Below are 21413 nucleotides of genomic sequence, written 5' to 3'. Positions count from 1 at the left end.
CTATTGTGATGGGGCTGCAGAGCCACTCCCTCTCCTCTTGATGAACCAACACAGTGCTATCTGATCTAGAAATCTATCAATGTGTAAGTGTGAGGCCTTCAGGACTAATGAATATAAATGTGTATAAAATTCCTGCATTATTTGAGTGATCTCGCTGTCTGTGCACTTTACTTCCTCAGTGGTGTGCTTTATAGCATTTATGTGCTTTTTCGGATTCTCAAAGTTTGCCACCCATGCTGGTAACTTCCCAGGCCTCTGTCCCTCCCCATACTGATGAACTGCGGCCAGCCTGCCCAGAAATGTGACCTCTCTATGCGCCGCTTCATTAAATCGTTGTAGTTCATCATCCATTTTAGCCTGTGTAGTAGGGTGATCTGTGCTAGTGATATCAGCCTGAAGGCCTTTAAGCATCATTTTCACTTTCTTCTACCACCTTCCTAATAGTTTTCAATATACCACATTCCTTTATCATACATTCTCCCCTTATAACACATTTAAATGCCTTCCACAATACTAAATCTGAGACAACCATTCCTTTGTTCTCTTTAAAGAAGTTGTCAATACTTTCTAGAATATTCGCATAAAAGACTGGGTCTGTCAGTCCGTCACTCTTGAACACCCAACCAGAACAGCCTGACAGCCTCCCCAGTATGTCTAGGCATGCACTTACAGGGACACGATCTGACAGCACACGTTAATATTTCACATCCAACCTGCCTTACTAGTCGATGGCAGGCTATAATCAATGCAGGAAGCTGAATGATGTAACACTGACCGAAATGTGAATCCCTTCTCTCTGTGGTTCCCATGTCTCCGGACATTCGTTAACCCATATGCTCAGAAGAGTTGCTGCAGCTTGTTTGAGGTTTTGGGGATCAGTCTATGTGCCCCACTGGTTTGGTCTAATTCGGGATCCAGCATTGCATTGAAGTCCCCTGCCCAGATGATAGCATTATCAGTATATTTCAGAAGGCGTTGGTCGATCAACGCCAATGTCTCAAGTGTCTCAGTATTTGGCCCACAATAATTGACCAGTGTAACTTTACAGTTGTGGATGACGCCAGTAACTATTAATGCTCTGCCTCCTGAATCACGCCTCAATAAGTCAAAAACCTAAGGACGTAGGGATTAAGGTGCACTCCTTTCTGGAATAGGTAGAACAAGACGAGAAATAGCGATGGCAGCCCCATATTTTGGCAAGGTTTGTTTTATTGGCCACAATCAAGTGTTTTTCCCGAAGAAACACAATGTTTGCATAATTTGTCGTTAAGTATAGTAGAAACGCACGTGCTTTCGAAGAGCAATTGAGACCTCTTATGTTCATGGACATTATATTCACCCCTTTCGTTATCAGCATTGCAAATTGCTAGTTGCCATATCATTCGGCCTCGTCCTCTGAGCATGCCACCCAAAGTCTGATATACACCCTGATCGCTTCTTGCCCCATCCCGTAAAGACCAATGCATCTTACCCAGCGGCAATCTTGACCACTCTTTGTCCCCTCTCAGGACTCCTGGTGTACCTCTGTTATTTTTGCTGTCATATAACAAAAAAAAGAGCAACACTTCAATATAGCCAACCATCCCTGCCCAGCAACCTGAACCTGCTGGTAATGAACCTCCCACCCACTTACCTCCCTCATGTAATGCGTGCTTCACTCTGGAGGCCACTCTAAGCAGCCAACCAGCAACTCCGATAAAGATATACCTCATCAGAGCTATGAAAAACGAGAGAAAAAACAATTGGTGTATTTGCAGACACCTTCTGCAAAGTAAGTGTTGCTTCAAGGTCGTTTAATCTGGCTCCTGGTAGGCAAACACTGGCTTTCTCCATCCCTAGGGGAGCGCGCTGGGCATGGCGGCAAAATGTTAAAAAAAACTCTGACTTCATCTGGTATTGTGAACAACAGGGTCTTCCCTTTGTGTTCCACGAGTAGCTTTGCACAGAATATCGTGGCATATTTCACACCCCTTGCTTTCATTGCCCGTTTGATTTCAATGTAGGTGTTTCTTGAGGCTCGCACCTTATTGGAGTTATCAGAGAATATTCCTATCTGGTCACCCCCGTATACTAACAAGCCCCTCTCTCGCGTCAACCCCAGTACAGTGTTATGGTCCCTGTAATTAAGCGGTATGGCTACATTGGGCCGTGATGAGTTCCAAGGAAGAGGACGCTGTCCGGAGATCCGATGTGCTAGTTCAACCAGGAACACTGAAGATAATGTGTCTGGCCCCAAAAAGTCCTTGAGGAGCGATTGCGCAAACTGATCTGTGGGCCTGGTGCTATTTGTTACGGGGACACACACTACGCGGATATTGTTCCTTCTCAATCTCGTCTCAAGGTCAACTTGTTTATCTGTTAGCTCCTTCAATGTTTTCTTGATTTGCTGCATATCTTCTGCCATTGAGGTTGCCCCATCTTCCACCGTCGATATATTTTTCGGCCTCATCCAGTCGCTCACCATTCTTATCCGGCCAAACCTTCATATGATCGTCCTTGCAGTTGGGGGAGTCTAATTTAGAGTTTAGGGCATTTATTCCAGCTTGGAGTTGAACAAACATCTGTTTGATATCACCAAGATTGTCGACCCACTTGGTTGTTCTGACAGGGGCTCTCCTTGACTCACTGTTTTAGTCTTCTTCCCTGGGGTATTGGTGTCAAACTTAGGCTTAGTCTGCTGCTTCTCTGTTTCTCCATTTTGACCGGGGTGTATCCCTGACATACAGCTGAACATCCAAATATGTCCCCCTGGTTTTGGGGCGAGTGAGTCTCCCAGACTCATGGACAGCTCCGGAGTGTGCTTTAGATACTTTCTGGTAAGGAAGAAGTCAGGTGGGTGGCGACGATTCTAGACTTGCAACACCTCAACAAGTTCCTCAAATCCCAAAAGTTCAGGATGGTCATGTTGCCGCATATGCTCGACCAGCTGGAGGAAGGGGATTTCCTGGCGACTCTCGATCTGGAAGACGCTTACTTCCACATCCCCATTCATCGCAAACACTGGACGTTCCTGTGTTTTGTCATCCTGTGGTGCCATTACCAGTTCTAAGACCTGCCATTCGGCCTCATATCAGCCCCACGGGTGTTCGCCAAATACTTGGCCCCGGTGGCAGCACATCTGCGCTGCGAAGGGATCCACATCTACCCTTACCTAGACTATTTGCTCATCCTCTCCCATTCTCACGCTGGCAATCCAGCACGCTGCAGAGCCCATCCAGATCTTGCCTTTGCTAGGAGGTCCTGCGTAGTGATATCTCAAGACGCTCTATTCCTGGGTGCCCGACTCAACACACTGTCGTGTCTAGTGACTCCCCCGGAAGAGAGAGTGAAGGCAATCCTGGGAACGGCAGGATGCATTCCCCTGTGCTACCCCTGCAGACACAGACCCTGTGGCTTTGGGCCATTGCTCAACGCATGTTCCTTGTCCCATTTCACCTGGCCGGCTTCTAGCATTGCTGACTCTCAGCAGGGAGCTACAGTCCTGCCACAAATGGGAGCATCGGCCAGCACAAGTGTCTTGCCTCTTCAACGAGTAGGATCTCCCTCAAATCAACCTCTTTGCGACACCAAGTTTGAGAGGTTTGCCAGCAGGTATCCTCAACCAAGGAGTCTTTGGGACGCCTTCTTGATCCCTTGGGAGGGCCTCTTCCTGTATGCTTTCCCGATTCTGCTGTTGCTACGAGTGATCAACACATCAACACACTGCCACTGTAAAATGATCCTCATTGCTCGGACATGGGCCAGCCAAATCTGGTACTCAGACCTTCTCCATATGTCAGTGGATCCAGCCATCCAACACCCTGCGCTTCCAGAGAAAGAAGGTCTTTCTTTCCAAAGAAAGAAGGTCAATCCTGCACCACAACCCAGCGTCTCTGAGTCTCACGGCCTGGCTCTTGCAGCCCTAGAATTTGGACACTACTCGCTGCCTTTGGAGTGCAAGGAAATTCTGGCCAAGGCCAGGGCCCCCTCTATGCTTGCTTGCTACAAACCAAAATGGAATCGCTTTACGGTGTGGTGCCGGCCATGGAAGATTTCTCTGCTGCAAGTGATGTTGCCGCAGCTCTTCCCGTACTTGCTGTCGCTGGCCAAGGCTGGCCCTGCCTATGCATCGATCAGGCCACCGTATCCTGGTACACCTCGCAAGCTCTCTTGGTGGTTGCACAGGCTTGTTAAGAAGTTCCTCAAGGGCATCTTCAGAGTGTTTCCTCTGGTGAAGGCCCCTGTCCCTGCATGGGAGCTGAATGTGGTACTGTCAAAGCTCATGGGTCCTCTGTTTGAACCTATGCATCAGGCCTCTTTGAAGTTTGTCATGGAAGACCGCCTTTTTGTTGGTGATCACCTCAGCCTGGTGGGTGAGGGCGATACAGGCTCTTTCCTATAATCCTCTGTATGTGTCCTTCCATTCCGCTAAGGTGGTTCTGCAAACTCATCCTTCCCTCATGACAAAGTTTCAGTTGGACTTTCATCTGAACAAGCCTTTGGCTTTACCAGTTTTCTTTGCAAATCCTTCTTCGCCTGCTGAGAGGGCATTGCATTCGCTGGACGTTGCGTGTGCCCTGAAGTTTTACATTGCATGCACAAAGTACTTTCAAAACACTTCTCAACTTTTTGTTAATTTTGTACCTCTGGGACATGGGAAGGCCCTGTCTAAGGCTTCCATCTCCAAGTGGCTCTCCAGCTGGATCATGCATTACCATAGTCTGGCCAACAGATTGCTTCCAGGCCGCCCGAGAGCCCATTCCACCAGAGCCATTGCAGCAACGACAGCGTTTCTCTCTGTTGTTCCCCTTCTTGACATCTGCAGGGCTTCTACGTCGAGGTCGACCCACACCTTCACAAGATTCTACTGCGTCAACATGGATTCCAGGGAAAAGTCCTGGGTCAGACAAGCAGTGCTGTGCAACTTGTTTGTTTGAGGTGAGTCTGTTTCCAGGGGGTAAGTGTATTGCTTGTGTGAGCCTTGCCACCTCCTGTGGTTGTGTATATGTACTGCTTTGTAATCATTTTCATGAGCATGCAAATCCATGCAAGACCCCATGCTGGAGCAGGGATAAATTATTTACCTGTAACTCTTGTTCTCCAGCATGGGTCTTGCATGGATTCACATGTAAACCCTCCCTCCTTCACATCGCTGGCTCATGGTTCATACGGTCACTTCCGTGCGCAATCAAATCTGAAGATGGCCACGAGGGGTGGAGCTTAGGAGGGCTAGTGTCATTGGCTTGGGCAGTATGACCCAAAGTGATACTGATTGGCTATAGAGGAGACACGCAGCTAAACTGCTTTACATTTCCAGAGGACTCCCAGCCTCACAACTGGGAATATTCATGAGCATGTGAAGCCATGCAAGACCCATGCTGGAGAACAAAAATTTCCCCCTACACTTGCCTCTCTCGCGTACTTATTTTTCCTGTTTGAACAACTCAATCAAATTCTTTCCCTATCCCTCAGTCGTTTGCTCCCTCACTTTCTATACTTATATCTCAATTGAAATCCTGTTTCTACTCTTCTACAGCCCATGCTTCCTCATGTCTTTTCCCATTTGTATATTTCTCATATGACTTATGTTCATGTGTTCTGTGTTAAAAATTTGTAGTCCGCACTTTGGCAAAAGTGCTCCATAAAGGCAGCAAAATGGAAAATGGTTTACTTTGTATGTTTTCTTTAGAAATTATGCATGCTTTCCTGTTTGAACCAAAGCAAAACACAAAACATTGAAAAGGTTTAAAGTTGACCTTTTTATAGGCTTAAGCAGTAATGTATAATGCAGCAGCTCCTATCTTGTCAATGAACATTGTGTGACTTTTTAATGCGTGTGCTTCCTTTTATTCTTTTAGCAAGTTACACTAAGGAATGTATTTGTTCCCACAGGGTTTTGTTAGCGGTATAACAGGAATTGTGACAAAACCAATAAAAGGTAAGAATACATATGTGTATTATAAGACTTAGGAGCATGTGCATTTTAATGATTATTTTAACACTGTCTACATCTTCCATTCCTTTAACCACTAAATCCTCCACTGCCTAAGCCATTAAGTTACCTTCCAAAGTTGCTCATCCAGTGTTAATGTGTACTCCTTTTCAATTTCTCGATTACTGTTTACACAGGAACTCCAGGTGATATCCTCAACCAATCTATGGCCTTTCACTCAAACTTTATTTTGGTATTCTGACTTGCCCGCCTGTCTCTTGCAAGTTTTTCAAGTAGTAGAAGTGCCTGACTTCTTTTGATCGCTTCCCCAAATGGAATTCATCAATATGATCGCTCTCCTGTTTGAGTTGCACTGTCATTTGGTCAGAAATCTGCAAAAATGAGGACATGTCAACCTTTACCACTTTTGATGTACTATTGTCAGATCAGCTGTGCTTCACCTCTACCACCCCTAGTCACCTCTTATTGTTTATCATTCCAATTAAATTAACCTGATTAACCTCATAAAACAGTCCTTTATGTTTTATAAGATATTTCTGAATTTATTCTAAATAGTACTTTGCCTTGAGGGACTGACTGTGGAATAAGTAGATTCTCTGGGTGGTGTGTTTTGAAGCAGTCAAGGATGGTCGCCAAATAAAGTAAGAGTAAATTAATTTCTAATGGACAGTTTCCTCCTTCAGATTACTCATCTTCTGAAATATCCACTGGATGCAGTCTGCACCGGAAAAAAAATGTTCAGTCACTGAGTGGAGCCATTAGCATCAGTTCTCTACTCATTCATCTATTTGACTCTGTCCCATGCTGGGATGACATCATTGTGCATGTACACAGTTGTCTGTTCATTTTTCCTCAGTTCCTGTTTTCTGCTGCAACATGCTGGAACTAGAGACGATCACTCATCAAAATAAATGTTTTTTTGGAAAATGTTACCACCTAAATCGGCCTTCAAAGCCTGTAAAACATTTAATTGATTGTTTTTGGTGACGGGTCTTTTTTTCTTAGGGAAAGACCATGATACAGAGAAGTGTGGATACTGTCACTGTTAAGAGGTTGTTTGTGGCCTCGTCGAAGATGACCCCGGTAAAATGTAATGTCATTTCTCCTAGAAACTGACTCAGAGTCTGACTCCTCCAATCATCATTCGAGGTTGGAGGAGAAGGAAAAGAGGACAGAGAAGTGCCACCACCGTCCTTGGAGCCGTTCTTCATCCTTGAGGATGCGCTTGTCATCCTCACTGAGGAAACATAAGAGGCACTGTTGGAAATGTATTTATTTTATTTATCGTGTGATTTAGTTTACAAAAAATAAACCTTACACACATGTCCACATGAAACAGTAAGCATAATAAAAACAATATTCATCAATGTCACAAAAACATGAATACAATTCATAAAACCCATCTTAAAACTAAGACATATCAGTTAAGGGCAAAAGCAGCTTTACAAAATTCATCACATTTATTATCAGACGATCATTGGGGTTTAATAACAAATTCCACCATAGCATTTCCCAAGTGAATAAAGGGTGAGTGTTAAAATATACCATAGAGGCTTCTTCACGTGCAGCAGTAAGAGACAAACAATCAACAATTAAATGCTTCTAGGTTTCACTAGTAGATCTACAAAAACGACAAAGGCGATCTTCACGAGAAGCACAAGACCAAGCCCCTAAACCATCATTTGTTGGAACCAAATTTAGTTTTATGCATAGCCAAATCTTTCTGAGATTTATCGAGGCATGTTTTAACATACATTTCTGGGTGGAATTAAAGGGTTTAACATCCAAAGAGAAATTCTCAAACACTTTATAAGAGAGCAGCCTTTGCCTGTTTTCAATAAAGTCACTTTCAAATAACATCTTTTTTAAACTTATCTGGATTGCGCTCTAATTCCTTAGGCGAAACTGCTCTCATATTCAACATAGTCAAAACACAACTCACCCAAGCCTTAAGAGGTACACAATTACCCAGATTATACAGTGCATTCAGTTGCACAAATAAGGTAGAGGCCGGGGGAAACATTATACATCGCAGGAGTAAAGTTCTTTTCCAAAGAACCTTAGCCTCTAAGGCTGTAAGGCCCAAAATGTGCCAAACCTCAGGAAACAGAATGCCCATTCGAAGGGACAAAAGTCGCTTCCAAATAAGGGACTCCATCTTATCCCATTCCAAGCCGACTTCACGTACCTCGGCCCCGTAGATCAACCTTGGGACAAGCACCTGGTTATACATTTTGAGTGTCGGCAGTAGAGAAAAATGGCTATATATTTTGTCAAGCACGAGAAGCTGAGAGGCTGTCGAGTTCGCATCAAGATTCAGGGCCTGATTAGCCAGAGACAAGGACTGGTTAACCTTTATCACAACCCCAAGATACCCAAACCGACTGAGCTCCTCCAATCTCTTACCTTTAATATACCACCCGAAGTTAGGCCTACCCGTCAAAATCTTCCCTCGATTAATAACCAGGACCTTAGACTTGGTTACACTAATGTCCAGGCAAATGACCCTAAAGGAATCATACGCCAGTGCCAGGGACATTTGAAGCCCTATTGCAGTATAATCAAGCAACACAAGGTCCTCGGCATAGAGAAGATAATGGATTTTAACAAGACGCAATCTTGGAGGATTGACCCCAATGCCACTAGTGCCACCCTTATTCCAAAGATGCATAAATTGAACAGAAAAGGTGCTAACAAACACCCAGTGGTTCACAGAAATCCACCCCAAGTATGTACCCCATTGTTCCAGCCTCACTTTTTTAGTCTGATATTTTTGAGCAGAAGCTCCAAAATAAGAACCAGGGTCTCCGGACAACCCCAGGACCTAAGCATTCCCCAGAGCCTAGAGCGGGGTCGGCACAATCAAACGCCTTTGAGATGTCAAGAAAAGACTGAAACAAAGTATGCTTGGACTTAAACACCTGGTTCGTCAAAAGCTGTATCAAAAGGCAGTTCAATGCTGTACTCGTTGCCTTAAGAAAGCCTGATTGATTGATATCAAGCTTATCAGCATCATTTGCCCATCTTTTGAGCACATACAATAAAAAGCCTGAATAGGGATGAGTCCGAAAGGGCGATAGGGCAGGAAATCCCCAGATCCGCCCTATCGCCCTTTTTAAAGATAACCACTACACCTGGCCCATCCAACAACATTCCTAAACAATTGGAACAACACCTCAGCCCATAATGACAAGGCTGATTTTAATGTTAAGTTGGAAAGGCCATCAGGGGCATTCAAAGACTTAGCCTTCCCAATGGCCAACTGGATCCACACAAGATCAATACCCAGCAGTTCCCAAGCCACCATGCCCGAAAATACCCCAATACTCCCAGACACACAAAGCACTGGGAGACTCACAGAGCATGCAAGTTACTAAAATAGGTCTCCCACAAGTAGCTAGAAACCGCCTGATGCTGCAACGAGGATTGCACATTTCCCCCTCTTATCATTTGTCAAAAATTGGTCGAATCTCTTGAGGCATGGACTATTAACGTGTCTTCTGCATCTTTTTGTAGTAATAGGGCACAATTAACCTTTTCTCCAATTTCTATGAGCCTGCTTTAGCTTAGATATGACCATACTAGCAGGAGGGCCCATTGTTCAAGCTTTTTCAATCTCCCCTCACAACTTTTTCTTCCATGCACAAACCACTTCACTGAATTTATGAGGAAAGTCCAGACGGTTACGATCCACTTTTAAACCTCTCAACAGGATCATTCCTACAAGGATATCCTGCATGTGAGGGCTGAAGGAATGGGGACACATGTGAATAAAGACTCTCCCCACTAGGTCTTCATCTATTTCAGCATTAAAGTGGGCAGCAAACTTGGGACGCAAATTACAACATGATTGCTAGGGCTAATTTCAATAGAGCTAGAGGCCAAGAGGCCAGTTATACAAATGCCTCCCAAGCCTGCCCTAAGCAGCGAATGATCGCTATGAGTCTTAGGACTTACCTCGAAATGGTCAACAGCAGGCAACATATAGGAGGGACATCACCCAAAATGTTCTGGTTTAAGGGGACAAGATCCAAGCTGTCCAAGAAAATCACGGAACAGTACCCCTTGGACTCTGAATAGCATCTGGTGGACACAGGCAGATACCAATGGGCATCCAAACATTCAGAATTAAAATCACTCATAATCACAAAACCCAAGTTTGGTAATAAAGAATAAAAGTCAAATACATTGGTAATAAATAGTAAAACGTCTGCCAAAATAGTCGACACACGATTGTAATACATGTTTAAAACAATAAGCACCCTTTAAACTTCATCAGAAGGGTCCATCCATGTTACTTTACTACTTAAAATGTCAGGATGGCCCACAAGCACATTTTCAATATTAGAGCCGGGAGGGACACGCCAGGCACTAATTAAACCTCCATAAGGCCTACCTTTGGGCCCTTTCATAACTGGCTCATACAGTACAGAAAGCCATCCACAAAGGAGATGTCTAGCATAAATGATTTTTGGATAACAAATCAGATCAGCCTTATTCCATAAGTCCTCATTAGAGCAGAGATGGCAAAACCCATGCGTATTGCAAGAGACAAACCTGACGGGGGTAATTCATTGAGGACCCCTGTGTGATGGATTATGCTCATGCAAAGAATTTATAATATGTGACCAATCATAGGTTACAAAACGGTTATGCAACCGAGACAAATCTTCATCATACGCAGTTGTGGGGGCCAATATTACATTGATGGTCAGACGCTTGTGTGGCATATGCTCAGGTCCACCATCTCCTCCATGGGTAGGGCCCTTAGAAACACCTTATGTCCAATCCTCGGACAATGAGTAGCACATGTTTGACAAACATTCCGCTTCAGCCACAACAAGCTTTTTAATGAGCTTCGACTAAAAGCCAATTTTGTACTATGTCAACACGCCTACAATCCAGAGAAAAAACTCTAGCAATGTCCTTTGAAGTCAGCGATTGTAGGCTTGTTATCTCGCCAAACAGAGCTATAATATGTTGCCGATTTAAGGAATAAAGCTCTTTAACCTTAAATGTGCATTTCAGGCACAAGTAGCACAGCTCGTCCTCAACAAGGGCGCAAACCCGAACTGCAGCACCATTCGTTTATCAACGAGTGCCTCCCTCATCACAGGCAGTCTAAAGGTAGAACCCTCAGATGGACGCTTAGGCGCCCTATCTAGCCCCATTGGCAAGCCTCCGGACCCAGACGCCCACAATAAGGACAATCTCCTTCCTTCCATGGTAGAGAAATGTGCAGGTACCCCAGATAATAGCTGGGAAATCATGGTCGGCAGTCGGCTGCAAGCTCACAAAGGCAGGTTTTAAGGGTTTGGGTCCGTTTGGGTCTATTTCACCTAATCACATTTGTACCCACCCCATATACATATTTAATTAGTTTTGACCGAAAAAAAAAAGGTCAAATAAATTCAGTCAAATATTTTAGGTCAAATGTTAAGTCAATTATGCTAATACTGTTTTACTACTGTTTTAAGGAGACTGATTGCCTGAAGCCCTTACACTCTCCTTTCCCAATACCAAAGTCTGAGCCAGAGGAAGGGAAGGATGGCCTCCTCCTTAGACTCAATTGAGCAGGTGTAAAAGGAGGAAACGTCCAACCCTTCAGCAGCCACTACTGTGCTTTTCAGTTTGAGCCGTGATCAGCGATTTACTATTGACATCAGGGTTAGGAGGACAAGACTGACCAGAGACAACCTACCGACTCTGAACACGTATCTTACCTTGCTTACGCTTGCCCTCCACCTTAGGGACAAATACACTTGCCAAGGAATTTGAGTTCGCGCAAGACTCCTTAAGGGAATCCAAGTCATCATCGTAAAAATTTAAAGGGAGCTCCAGACTAGATCGTTTTGGCATTCTTAGATTTCTTTTTTCTTTTGCGACCAACCTCAAGAGACGTTACTGGCTCGCCAACAGTAAATACCAGGGCGGAAGCCCACGCCCCCATAATTTTTTGCAGAGGCGGCGATGAGTTAGTGCTTAAGGCCACAGAACGTGTGGCTCTCTTCCGAGGTGAATGGTAAACGGAAGCTTTTGTTTCTTTAAACTTCTCTACTGGGCCTTGTGTGTTGGTGGACTCCACATCAACCACAATCAGTGGCTGCCCCAACAAAGCCAAAGATGGACTATAGTCAACTAAATATGTTTGAACAGCAACAGAAACCAAATTACAAACAATAGGGGCACCCAACCAAGGAATTCTTACAAATAACTCCAGGAGCACTCAAGGCCAAAATGAAGCCTTCAATAAATTGACCTTTGCAAGTAAGTCTTTTAAGGATGACCACACTTCTCTCAATTCATACATGTTGGAATCATGACCCCTCGGTCCATAGTACCCAATATTCCTGAAAGAACAGGAAAAGAAAAAGCGTCAACCACTGGCTCCTCCTGAGCTTGACGGTCATGTCTCATTTTAGCCGATCTTTGAGGTCATCGTTAAACATCACATCAGAGCAAGGTGATTAGCAGCGTGCTGAGGTAGGGCCATGCTGATTAAAAAAGTTACGGGCATCGGTCAAGTTAGGCGAACCATGACATGTCTTAACGAAAGCATTGGGGGAGGCTTGCACAGCTGAAAATCTGTGATCCTGTGAGCTTAAGAAGTCAGTGCAAAACTGTTGGTAATCTTAAGGGCTCGGTAAGCCTAAGTTACTTACGGTTTTTTCCTCTAAGTAGGAATGGGAGGATTTCACTTTGATGAGGCTCCAGGAGACGTTAAAGAAAACTACTCCCTTCCGGAGATTAAAAAGAAAAAAGCTGACACCACTCCTGCATGCCTATGAGCTTGGGTTAGGATAAAACTAAAAAGCTCTCCAAGGCACCAGTGCTTTTGCCATCATCGGCCTCAAGGTCAACGGCTCCGGCGGAGAGTAAAGACAAACCTCTTAAGCCTCAACTCTGACACAGACTCTGTCAGAAAAGACTCCAACAGTATTGGTGTGGAGAAGATGAATTGAGCAAACATTTTCAGAAAAAGTCAGGATGGTTTCCTTGGAGGTACAGAAAGGGGAGGCTCCTTCCAGTTCCAGCTATCTTCAGATATTCCAAGATAGTCCTGGCCTGAAGAACATTTAGAGAGTCAGCCTATGGATTCACTATTGCATCTGCAAAGGATTTACAAGAGGTGAGTGGGTTAGATGCAGTCACTGGCTCAGAAATAGGTCTTGAGCCTATCGCAACTCTGTGCCAAATGTTTGGCTCCTTCTGAGAAGAAGTGGCCACTGACACAGAATTGAATATCCTGTTATGAGGAGGTGGTATCTCATAGCATCCCATACATCTTAAAACCTAAACCGCCAAAGGTACCAATACTACCTTTTAGTGGTGCTTTGGTAGATGTCATTAAGCCAGTATCGGAGAAACCAGTGTCCCAGTCAATAGTGGAGAAGAATATTGCCCAAAAGCATAGAGCAGGGCCACGTGATCCCATTCTTCTCACTTTACACCTCTCTGTAGATAGCCTGGTCAACCAGGTAGCTATGACTATCTCAAAAGATACATCATTTTCATCGGTCTCACCAGATGGGGATTAGAGATTGGATGCATGGGGAAGAAATGTTTGTATCAGGTAGTCTGGCCCTGAGGACAGTGAATGCTACTTGTACCCTGGCGAAGTACCCTCATTCTCTGTGGGAAATTGCAGACTCTGCTACGGCTCATCTTGCACCTGAAGTGCAAAACTTGTTCAAGCAATTGGTACAGGATGGGGAGGACATGGCCAGAGTAATCCTGGAAGTGGGATTAGACACCACAGATTGCATTGGTAAGTCTATGCGCACTGTAACTGTGTACATAGACACTTTTGGTTGAAAACTGCACATTTTACACAAGACGTGCAGGCAGAATTACTGGATATGCAGGTTTACACAGTTCAGTAAAGACAATACATCTTTGATAAGACGTTTGTTTTACCGAAGGTAGTCACAGAATTTCATCTGTCCCAAATGGTACATTCCTTCTAAGGCTGAGGAAAGACTGCACAGATTAGAACCCATGGGGGCATTTTTCCAGAACAAGAGGCTTTGGACTAGTTGACCAACTATTTAAAGTCTATGCCGGCTCCAAGAAAGGAAATGCTGCATTTAAAATACCTTTCGCGTTGTGTGATACTATGCATAAATACTTCCTATGGCAGGCAAACAAATACGAGAGGGCATTAGCGGCCACTCCACGAGAGATGTGGGAGCGATGGTCCCTTTATAGGGAGTACCATCCATTGCAGACAGCTGCTGGCCAGCAACTTGGGCCTCCCAACCATTCATTTTCAAAATATTATGTATTAGACTCATTGTATAAGGGTGATGCTGCTGTTGGGAAATCCGGCCATCAGAGCATGTTGATTTAACTGCATTGTTCCATACCCACCTTCTTTGGATATCGACCAGCTTTGACAGTCTTTGAGAAGATGAGGAATCTTTGGGTGTAATGTGCCCATTAGATGAGCAATTACTGCCCTTCGATAATGTTCTTTCTGGTGGATACTGTATTCCTCTCATAGAGTCCCCATTGCCCTCCCACCGGCCCTTCTGAATTATACTGTCAAAGGAGTAATTGAAAAAAGGACCAGTGATCAATATTAAATTGTGTCTCTGTTCTGACGTTCCTTTGCCTTGCCAGTGTTGGAAAAGGCAGAAAAGAGGAAAATGGCATTCACGGCTTGGTACATGCACAGCAATGACGACCTTTCATCATGAGACGGTTTATTTTTTTTTAATAAATTTTTTTATTGATTTTATGGTCATAAACAATAACAAACGTTCACTTTGACATCCCATTTCAATGCTGATATCACCTTGGTATCTCAAATTCACATTAACCACTTATAGTCCCAGCCCATCATTCAAACACTGGGCATAATACAGTTCTTAAGTCCTCTCTTCCCATTTGCCCCAAATCTTTCTTGCTTTATCGGGGCACCCTCTTGCTGTTTATATCTTCTGTTCCATAGCCATGCAGATGTCTACATCAGCAACCCGTTGCTCGAAGAGAGGGCACTTATGGGACACCTAGAGCCTCGCAATGTTACGCTTAATTAGTCCTGACGTGGATAGAAAAAGTTTCTCATAGAGAGTGGTAGTCCCTTTCTCACCAATTCCCAACAGTAGCACCTTGGGATCCATTAGTACCTCTCGACCCAACACTCCTGCCAGTTTGTTGCAGCATTGTTGCCAGAAGTGCTGGATCTGGGGGCATTCCCATTGGATATGGATGAACGTTTCCTCGCCCCCATGACAGCATAGACAGTTTGGACTGATGGCTCGTTTGAATCGATAGAATGCAACCCTAAGATAATAGACTCTATGCAAGATCTTGAGTTGTATCAAACGGAGTCTAGAGGAGATTGTGGTCTCCGATGGGTACATCAGTGCCAATATCCAGTCCTCTGATTCAATGGTCCCCACATCCACCTCCCATTTTGCTTTAAGGTTGGACACCTCTAGTGTTGCGAAGGCGGTTATAGCAATATACAATGTGGGGGTGACCTTGGTGGGAATGCATTCCAAGAGAACGTTTTGCTCCAGTGGTGTACGTTGTGGCATGTCTGATAGTACAGGAAGATGCGCGTGTAGTGCGTGGGCGAGTCTGAGATAATGATAGTATTCTGTGTGTGGGATACCAAATCTGCGCTTCAGTTCTTCGAAAGGGGTGACTACTCCTTCTGTGATCATGTCTCCAATTATCACAGTGCCAGTTAGCACTCATTTCGACCATACTGGCAGTTTGCCTATCTCTGGAAGTTTACCATTCTTCCATAAGGGTTGTACCGGGGGTCACCTTTTTATTCCAGCCTATACATTTGTGAGCCTCCCTCCATACTACCGCCATCTTCTGGGGGGGGGGGAGATCTACTGAGGGGTTTCATATAGGTTCATGAGTGGTGACATATCCTGCAGCCCCAGGATCTCAGCTCGAACATGCAGAAGTTCCGGGTCACTATGGAGGTCATTGTTGACAACCATCATTTGACCTGCCCAGTAGTACGATTGGAGATGTGGTAGCCCTATACCCCCTTCCCAAACAGCATTGTAGTGTACGAAGAGAAATTTGTGGATGTCCCCCTCCCCAGAGGAGACTTCTCAGAATGCCTTCTATTCTGTGAAATTCCAGGTCTGGAATTTGTAGAGGGGCGTTACAGTTGTTGCAATTATGACATGGCATGGTTCCCCTGTATTCTTCTTTAGTTTCTTTGTTCGTGGAGAAGTCTGCTTTGTTGAGATGCTCTCTATTTCATTTGCTTTTGTTGTAGGCAAATAGGGGTGGTTCTGGGGATAGTCACCCCATCATTGGGTCCAGTGTTAGCGTGTTCCAGTTTTCTTGATTATTTTCTTTATCTCTGAACTTTTCTGGTATATGAAGTCACGTATACCAGTTTTTCTCCTTGCTCTTTAGTTTTGGGATCAAGTGCATCACATCTTCTGATGTTGCCTGCTTTTTCTGCTGCAGCGTTTATATTGGCTTGTTGATACCCACTTTGCTTGAATTTCTTCTTTAATTCCTAACTTTTCTGGATGTAATCTTCTTGTTCTGAGATAATACATCTGCACCGAAGGATTTGGCTAAATGGAATACTCTTTATAGTTTTCCTAGGATGGAAACTGTTTGCATGTAGTGCGCTATTTCTGTCTGTTTCTTCACTACTGTGAATACAGTAGTTTCCAGTTTTCCAGCTTTCTTGTATACCTCTACGTCCAAGAATTCTGTTGATTTATTTACTGATTTTGAATGCGAGTTGGATCCTGGGTGCCAAGTTCAAGTGCTGGAAGAATTCTGACAGATTTTCTTCAGGACCGTTCCAGATCCCAAATAGATTGTCTATAAATCTTACCAAAAATTACAGGTGTTTGGTCCATTTTATGTTGCAGAAGATGTTTTTCTCCTCGAGATAAGCCATATATGTAGTTGTACCACTGAGCATACACTTGTGTTAGGTTACATACAGGTCATGGAATGGGTACATTATTTACATAGACGTTTTACCCTAAACATTTGCATTACTTGCAGACAGTACCCTAGTCGCAGTGGTAGCAGAATTAATCATGGGCAGGTTGGTGGTGCTTTGGACCGTCTTGGGTGAAGAGACCGGTTTTAAGACCTTTGCAGAATGACCAGAATGGTACGTTTGCTCTGAGAGCTAGCGGCATGGAGTTCCACTGTTTGGCCGCGATCACTGGGAAGCTACAGCCCCCAGCGTTTTGCCGTTTGAATCTGGGGATGGTGAGGAGGTGTGAGTAGGCTGATGGGCTAGGTTTGTTAGTCTGTGCTTTGGAGATTTGGTTGGCGAGGTAGGCTGCAGCACTGCAGGACAAGCATTTGTGCGTTAGTGAGAGGACTTTGAATTTAATGCAATCATGTACTGGTAACCAGTGGAGGTTGCGCCTGGCCGAGGAAATATGATCCTTGTTAGGGATTTTGAGGGCAGCTCTGATTGCGCTATTTTGAGTTATTTGCAACTTCCTGATGTTTCCCGTGTTTGAGCCTGCAAAGAAGGAGTTGCAGTAGTCAATTCTCAACAAGATGAGTGCTATGGCTAGTGTGCTGCAGATATCTGTTGTTAGAAAGGGTCTACTAGCTGTAATCAGTTTGGCAGTGTAGGTTGCTGATGAGGCAATAGCATTGAGTTGGCTAGCAAGAGACAGGGAGATTTTACTTCCTTGGCCACTATGATGATGTTGCCATCTATATTAACCCTTTAAGTGCCATGGGTATTTCTCCCCAGTGCCAGAGCCTTTTTTTGGTGATTTTGGTATGTGGCCATTCAATGGCTTGTAACTTTTTTGTTACATGAGATATCTCGGCCAAATTTGGCTCCTTTTTTTCCCACATGTAGGCGGTCGTAACGCCACCCAGGAATCCCAGGTTGCTGTAGGGGGGTGAGAGAAAATAAGGAAAAAGTACGAAAATTTTGGGTTTTTTCAAAAAATGCCAATAAAATGATGTACAAAGAAGCCTGTGGTTTTTTCCTTGTAAGAGCTAGGAACACATGGTTTGCTGTGCTGAGTTCCCCAATGTGTTGGCTTTCAGGAACAGGTTGAGTGGAAATGGAAAAAAAAATATTCTGATGGGGTTATCAACCGTTTTGTGAGAGGTAGGCAATTTTTGCCATTTTTGCCAATTGGACATGCATGGACGGAATGGAAGAAAATGGCATTAAAGCCAAATTGGAGGACAGAAAGGCATATATTTCTGAAAAGTAGACAAAATTCCAAGTTTAGGAAGGGGTGATTTGCATAGGTCAGGCAACAACTAGGTAGGGGAAACTGCCATCGAATGGGGGAAAAGCGGGAAAATGACTGGAAAAAAAGGTATGTGTTGGACATGGTTGGCTTGGTACGGCAATGGCTTCTATGAATTTTGAGAAAAGCAATGCTCCGCTACATTCCCCCGGCTCTTGCAGTTAGGAGAGCATACCATTTTTGTAGTGTTTTTACAAAACAAGCAATACCACAAGCCAAACACTGAGCCATGGTACACAGGAGTTTTATGCTCACGGCCTGACCAGACGCACTTAGTATGTGTAAATTGGGAAAACCAATGTGGTGAGGAACGGCAGCCATACATTTTTTGAAAGAGCACAGGCAGACCTTTTCAAGGGTAGGTGACTGTATAGGTTACAAAAGTGTATGGTGGCTAAAGCAGCGACTAAATGTAGGTCACATTTGGGAAAAGAAAGGGTTGTGAGACAAAGGGCTCCAGCAAATGGGTCAAAACGTTATGAAAACCGTCCCGCGTTCCCACAGGTGTCCCGATGAAAACGGTACCCCACATGTGTGGGTGCACCTACCTGGCCGCCAAGGGGAAAGCCTAAAACACAAGTAACTCCAAGTCTGTTTTCACACCGGAAATGTCACACTCTCACATCATACAGATATGGGCCTCGGGTGTCCAAGCCACCAAGGAAAACAGGGAACCCCATGCATTTCCGAAAAGAGGACACCCGTGGGAATCCGCAGAGGTATGATATGCCCAAATTGCCCCAGAATTTATTACCCAGACACCCCGGCAAAGTCCGAAATGTGGGAAAAAATACGCAATTTCCGCACATTTTGCTCGGCTCACCCATCGAAACACGCCCCCAACAACACATGGCCTACTGTGACGCGTTCCCACAGGTGTCCCGATGAAAACGGTACCTCACATGTGTGGGTGCACCTACCTGGCCACCAAGGGGAAAGCCTAAAACACAAGTAACCCCAAGTCTGTTTTCAGAGGGAAATCTCAGACATTCTGCCGACCGGCACAACGTACAGATATGGACCTCGGGTGTCCAAGCCACCAACGAAAACGGGGAACACCATGCATTTCCGAAAAGAGGACACCCGTGGGAATCCGCAGAGGTATGATTTGCGCACATCGCCCCAGATTTTTTTACCCAGACACCCCTGCAAAGTCGGAAATGTGGGGGAAAAAAACGCTTTTTCCGCACATTTCGCTCGACGCACCCATCGAAACACGCCCCCAACAACACATGGCCTACCGTCACGCGTTCCCACAGGTGTCCCGATGAAAACGGTACCTCACATTTGTGGGTGCACCTACCTGGCTGGCAAGGGGCAAGCCGAAAAAGCAAGCAACCCCCAGTCTGTTTGCAGAGGGGAATCTCAGCCATTCTGCCGACCGGCACAACATACAGATATGGGCCTCGGGTGTCCAAGCCACCGAGGAAAACAGGGAACCCCATGCATTTCCGAAAAGTGGACACCCGTGGGAATCCGCAGAGGTATGATTTGCGCACATCGCCCCAGAATTTATTAGCCAGACACCCCCGCAAAGTCCAAAATGTGCCCTGGACTTTGCGGGGGTGTCTGGGTAATAAATTCTGGGGCGATGTGCGCAAATCATACCTCTGCGGATTCCCACGGGTGTTCTCTTTCGGAAATGCATGGGGTTCCCTGTTTTCCTCGGTGGCTTGGACACCCGAGGCCCATATCTGTATGTTGTGCATGTCGGCAGAATGGCTGAGATTCCCCTCTGCAAACAGACTGGGGGTTGCTTGCGTTTTCGGCTTGCCCCTTGCCAGCCAGGTAGGTGCACCCACGCATTTGAGGTACCGTTTTCATCGGGACACCTGTGGGAACGCGGGACGGTAGGCCATGTGTTGTTGGGGGTGTGTTTCGATGGGTGCGTCGAGCGAAATGTGCGGAAAAAGCGTTTTTTCCCCACATTTCGGACTTTGCAGGGCTGTCGGGGTAATACATTCTGGGCCGATGTGCGCAAATCATACCTCTGCGGATTCCCACGGGTGTCCTCTTTTCGGAAATGCATGGGGGTTCCTGTTTTTCTTGGTGGCTGAAGCACCCCAGGCCTAAATCTGTTGGTTGCCTCCCCAAACCTTTTGGGGGGATATCAGTGTTTTAGGCTTTCCCCTTGGCGGCCAGGTAGGTGCACCCACACATGTGAGGTACCGTTTTCATCGTGACACCTGTGGGAAAGCGGGACGGTAGGCCATGTGTTGTTGGGGGCGTGTTTCGATGGGTGCGTCGAGCGAAATGTGCGGAAAATGCGTTTTTTTCCCCACATTTCGGACTTTGCGGGGGTGTCTGGGTAATAAATTCTGGGGCTATGTGCGCAAATCATACCTCTGCGGATTCCCACGGGTGTCCTCTTTTCGGAAATGCATGGGGTTCCCTGTTTTCCTCGGTGGCTTGGACACCCGAGGCCCATATCTGTATGTTGTGCCGGTCGGCAGAATGGCTGAGATTCCCCTCTGCAAACGGACTGGGGGTTGCTTGCGTTTTCGGCTTGCCCCTTGCCAGCCAGGTAGCTGCACCCACACATGCGAGGTACCTTTTTCGTCGGGACACCTGTGGGAACACGAGAAGGTATGACATCTGCTGTTGGTGATGTGTTTCGGTGAGTGGACACAGGGAAATGTCTCTGAAATTGGCCGGAAATGAAGACAATTCTCAGACATTTTGCTCTGGCCACCCACCGAAACACACCGCCAACAACACGTGGCCTACCTTCCCGCGTCCCCACACGTGTCCCGATGAAAACGGTACCTCACATGTGTGGGTGCACCTACCGGGGACGCAAAAGGAAAAGGGTAACCGACTGGGAACCCCAAGCCATTCGCCACTGCCCATTTTGTTCATGTGGGCAACCTACAGATTTGGGCTTAGGGTGTCGCAGCCAGCAAGGGAAACAGGGAACCCCATGCATTTCCCAAAAGAGGACACCCGTGGGAATCCACAGAGGTCTGCCTTGCGCAAATTGCCCCAGTTTTTATTAGCCACAATCCCTGACAAAGTGTGATATTTGGTGGGGAAAAAACACAATGTTCACTTTGTCTGGGGTTCTGGGTAATAAATTCTGACCCGCTTTGCAAAAATCAGACCTCTGTGCTTTCCCACGGGTGTCCTCTTTTGGGAAATGCATGGGGTTCCCTGTTTTCCTTGCTGGCTTCGACACCCTAGGCCCAAATCTGTAGGTTGCCCACATGAACAAATGGTGCTGTGGCGAAAGGCTTGGGGTTACC

The 21413-nt window shown here is 45.5% G+C and overlaps 1 protein-coding gene across 5 annotated transcripts in view; it reads left to right on the top strand.

The window, feature by feature from the left end:
• Positions 1-21413, top strand: part of VPS13A (vacuolar protein sorting 13 homolog A) — a 2994934-nt gene that overhangs the window by 2665939 nt on the left and 307582 nt on the right. For all 5 annotated transcript variants that reach the window (XR_011280366.1, XR_011280367.1, XM_069625905.1 and 2 more), the window contains one exon: positions 5872-5917. Coding sequence is in view for 3 of the 5 variants with exons in the window: in XM_069625905.1 (XP_069482006.1) it covers positions 5872-5917 (46 nt within the window). In the remaining 2 variants the exon portion in view is untranslated. The remainder of the gene's footprint in view (positions 1-5871; positions 5918-21413) is intronic.

The sequence above is a fragment of the Ambystoma mexicanum genome, chromosome 6p, assembly GCF_040938575.1.
Source record: "Ambystoma mexicanum isolate Mex_15411 chromosome 6p, UKY_AmexF1_1, whole genome shotgun sequence".
NCBI lineage: Eukaryota > Metazoa > Chordata > Amphibia > Caudata > Ambystomatidae > Ambystoma > Ambystoma mexicanum.
The sequence above is the reverse complement of the archived record's forward strand: the minus strand, read 5'-3'. Positions and strand labels throughout refer to the sequence as shown.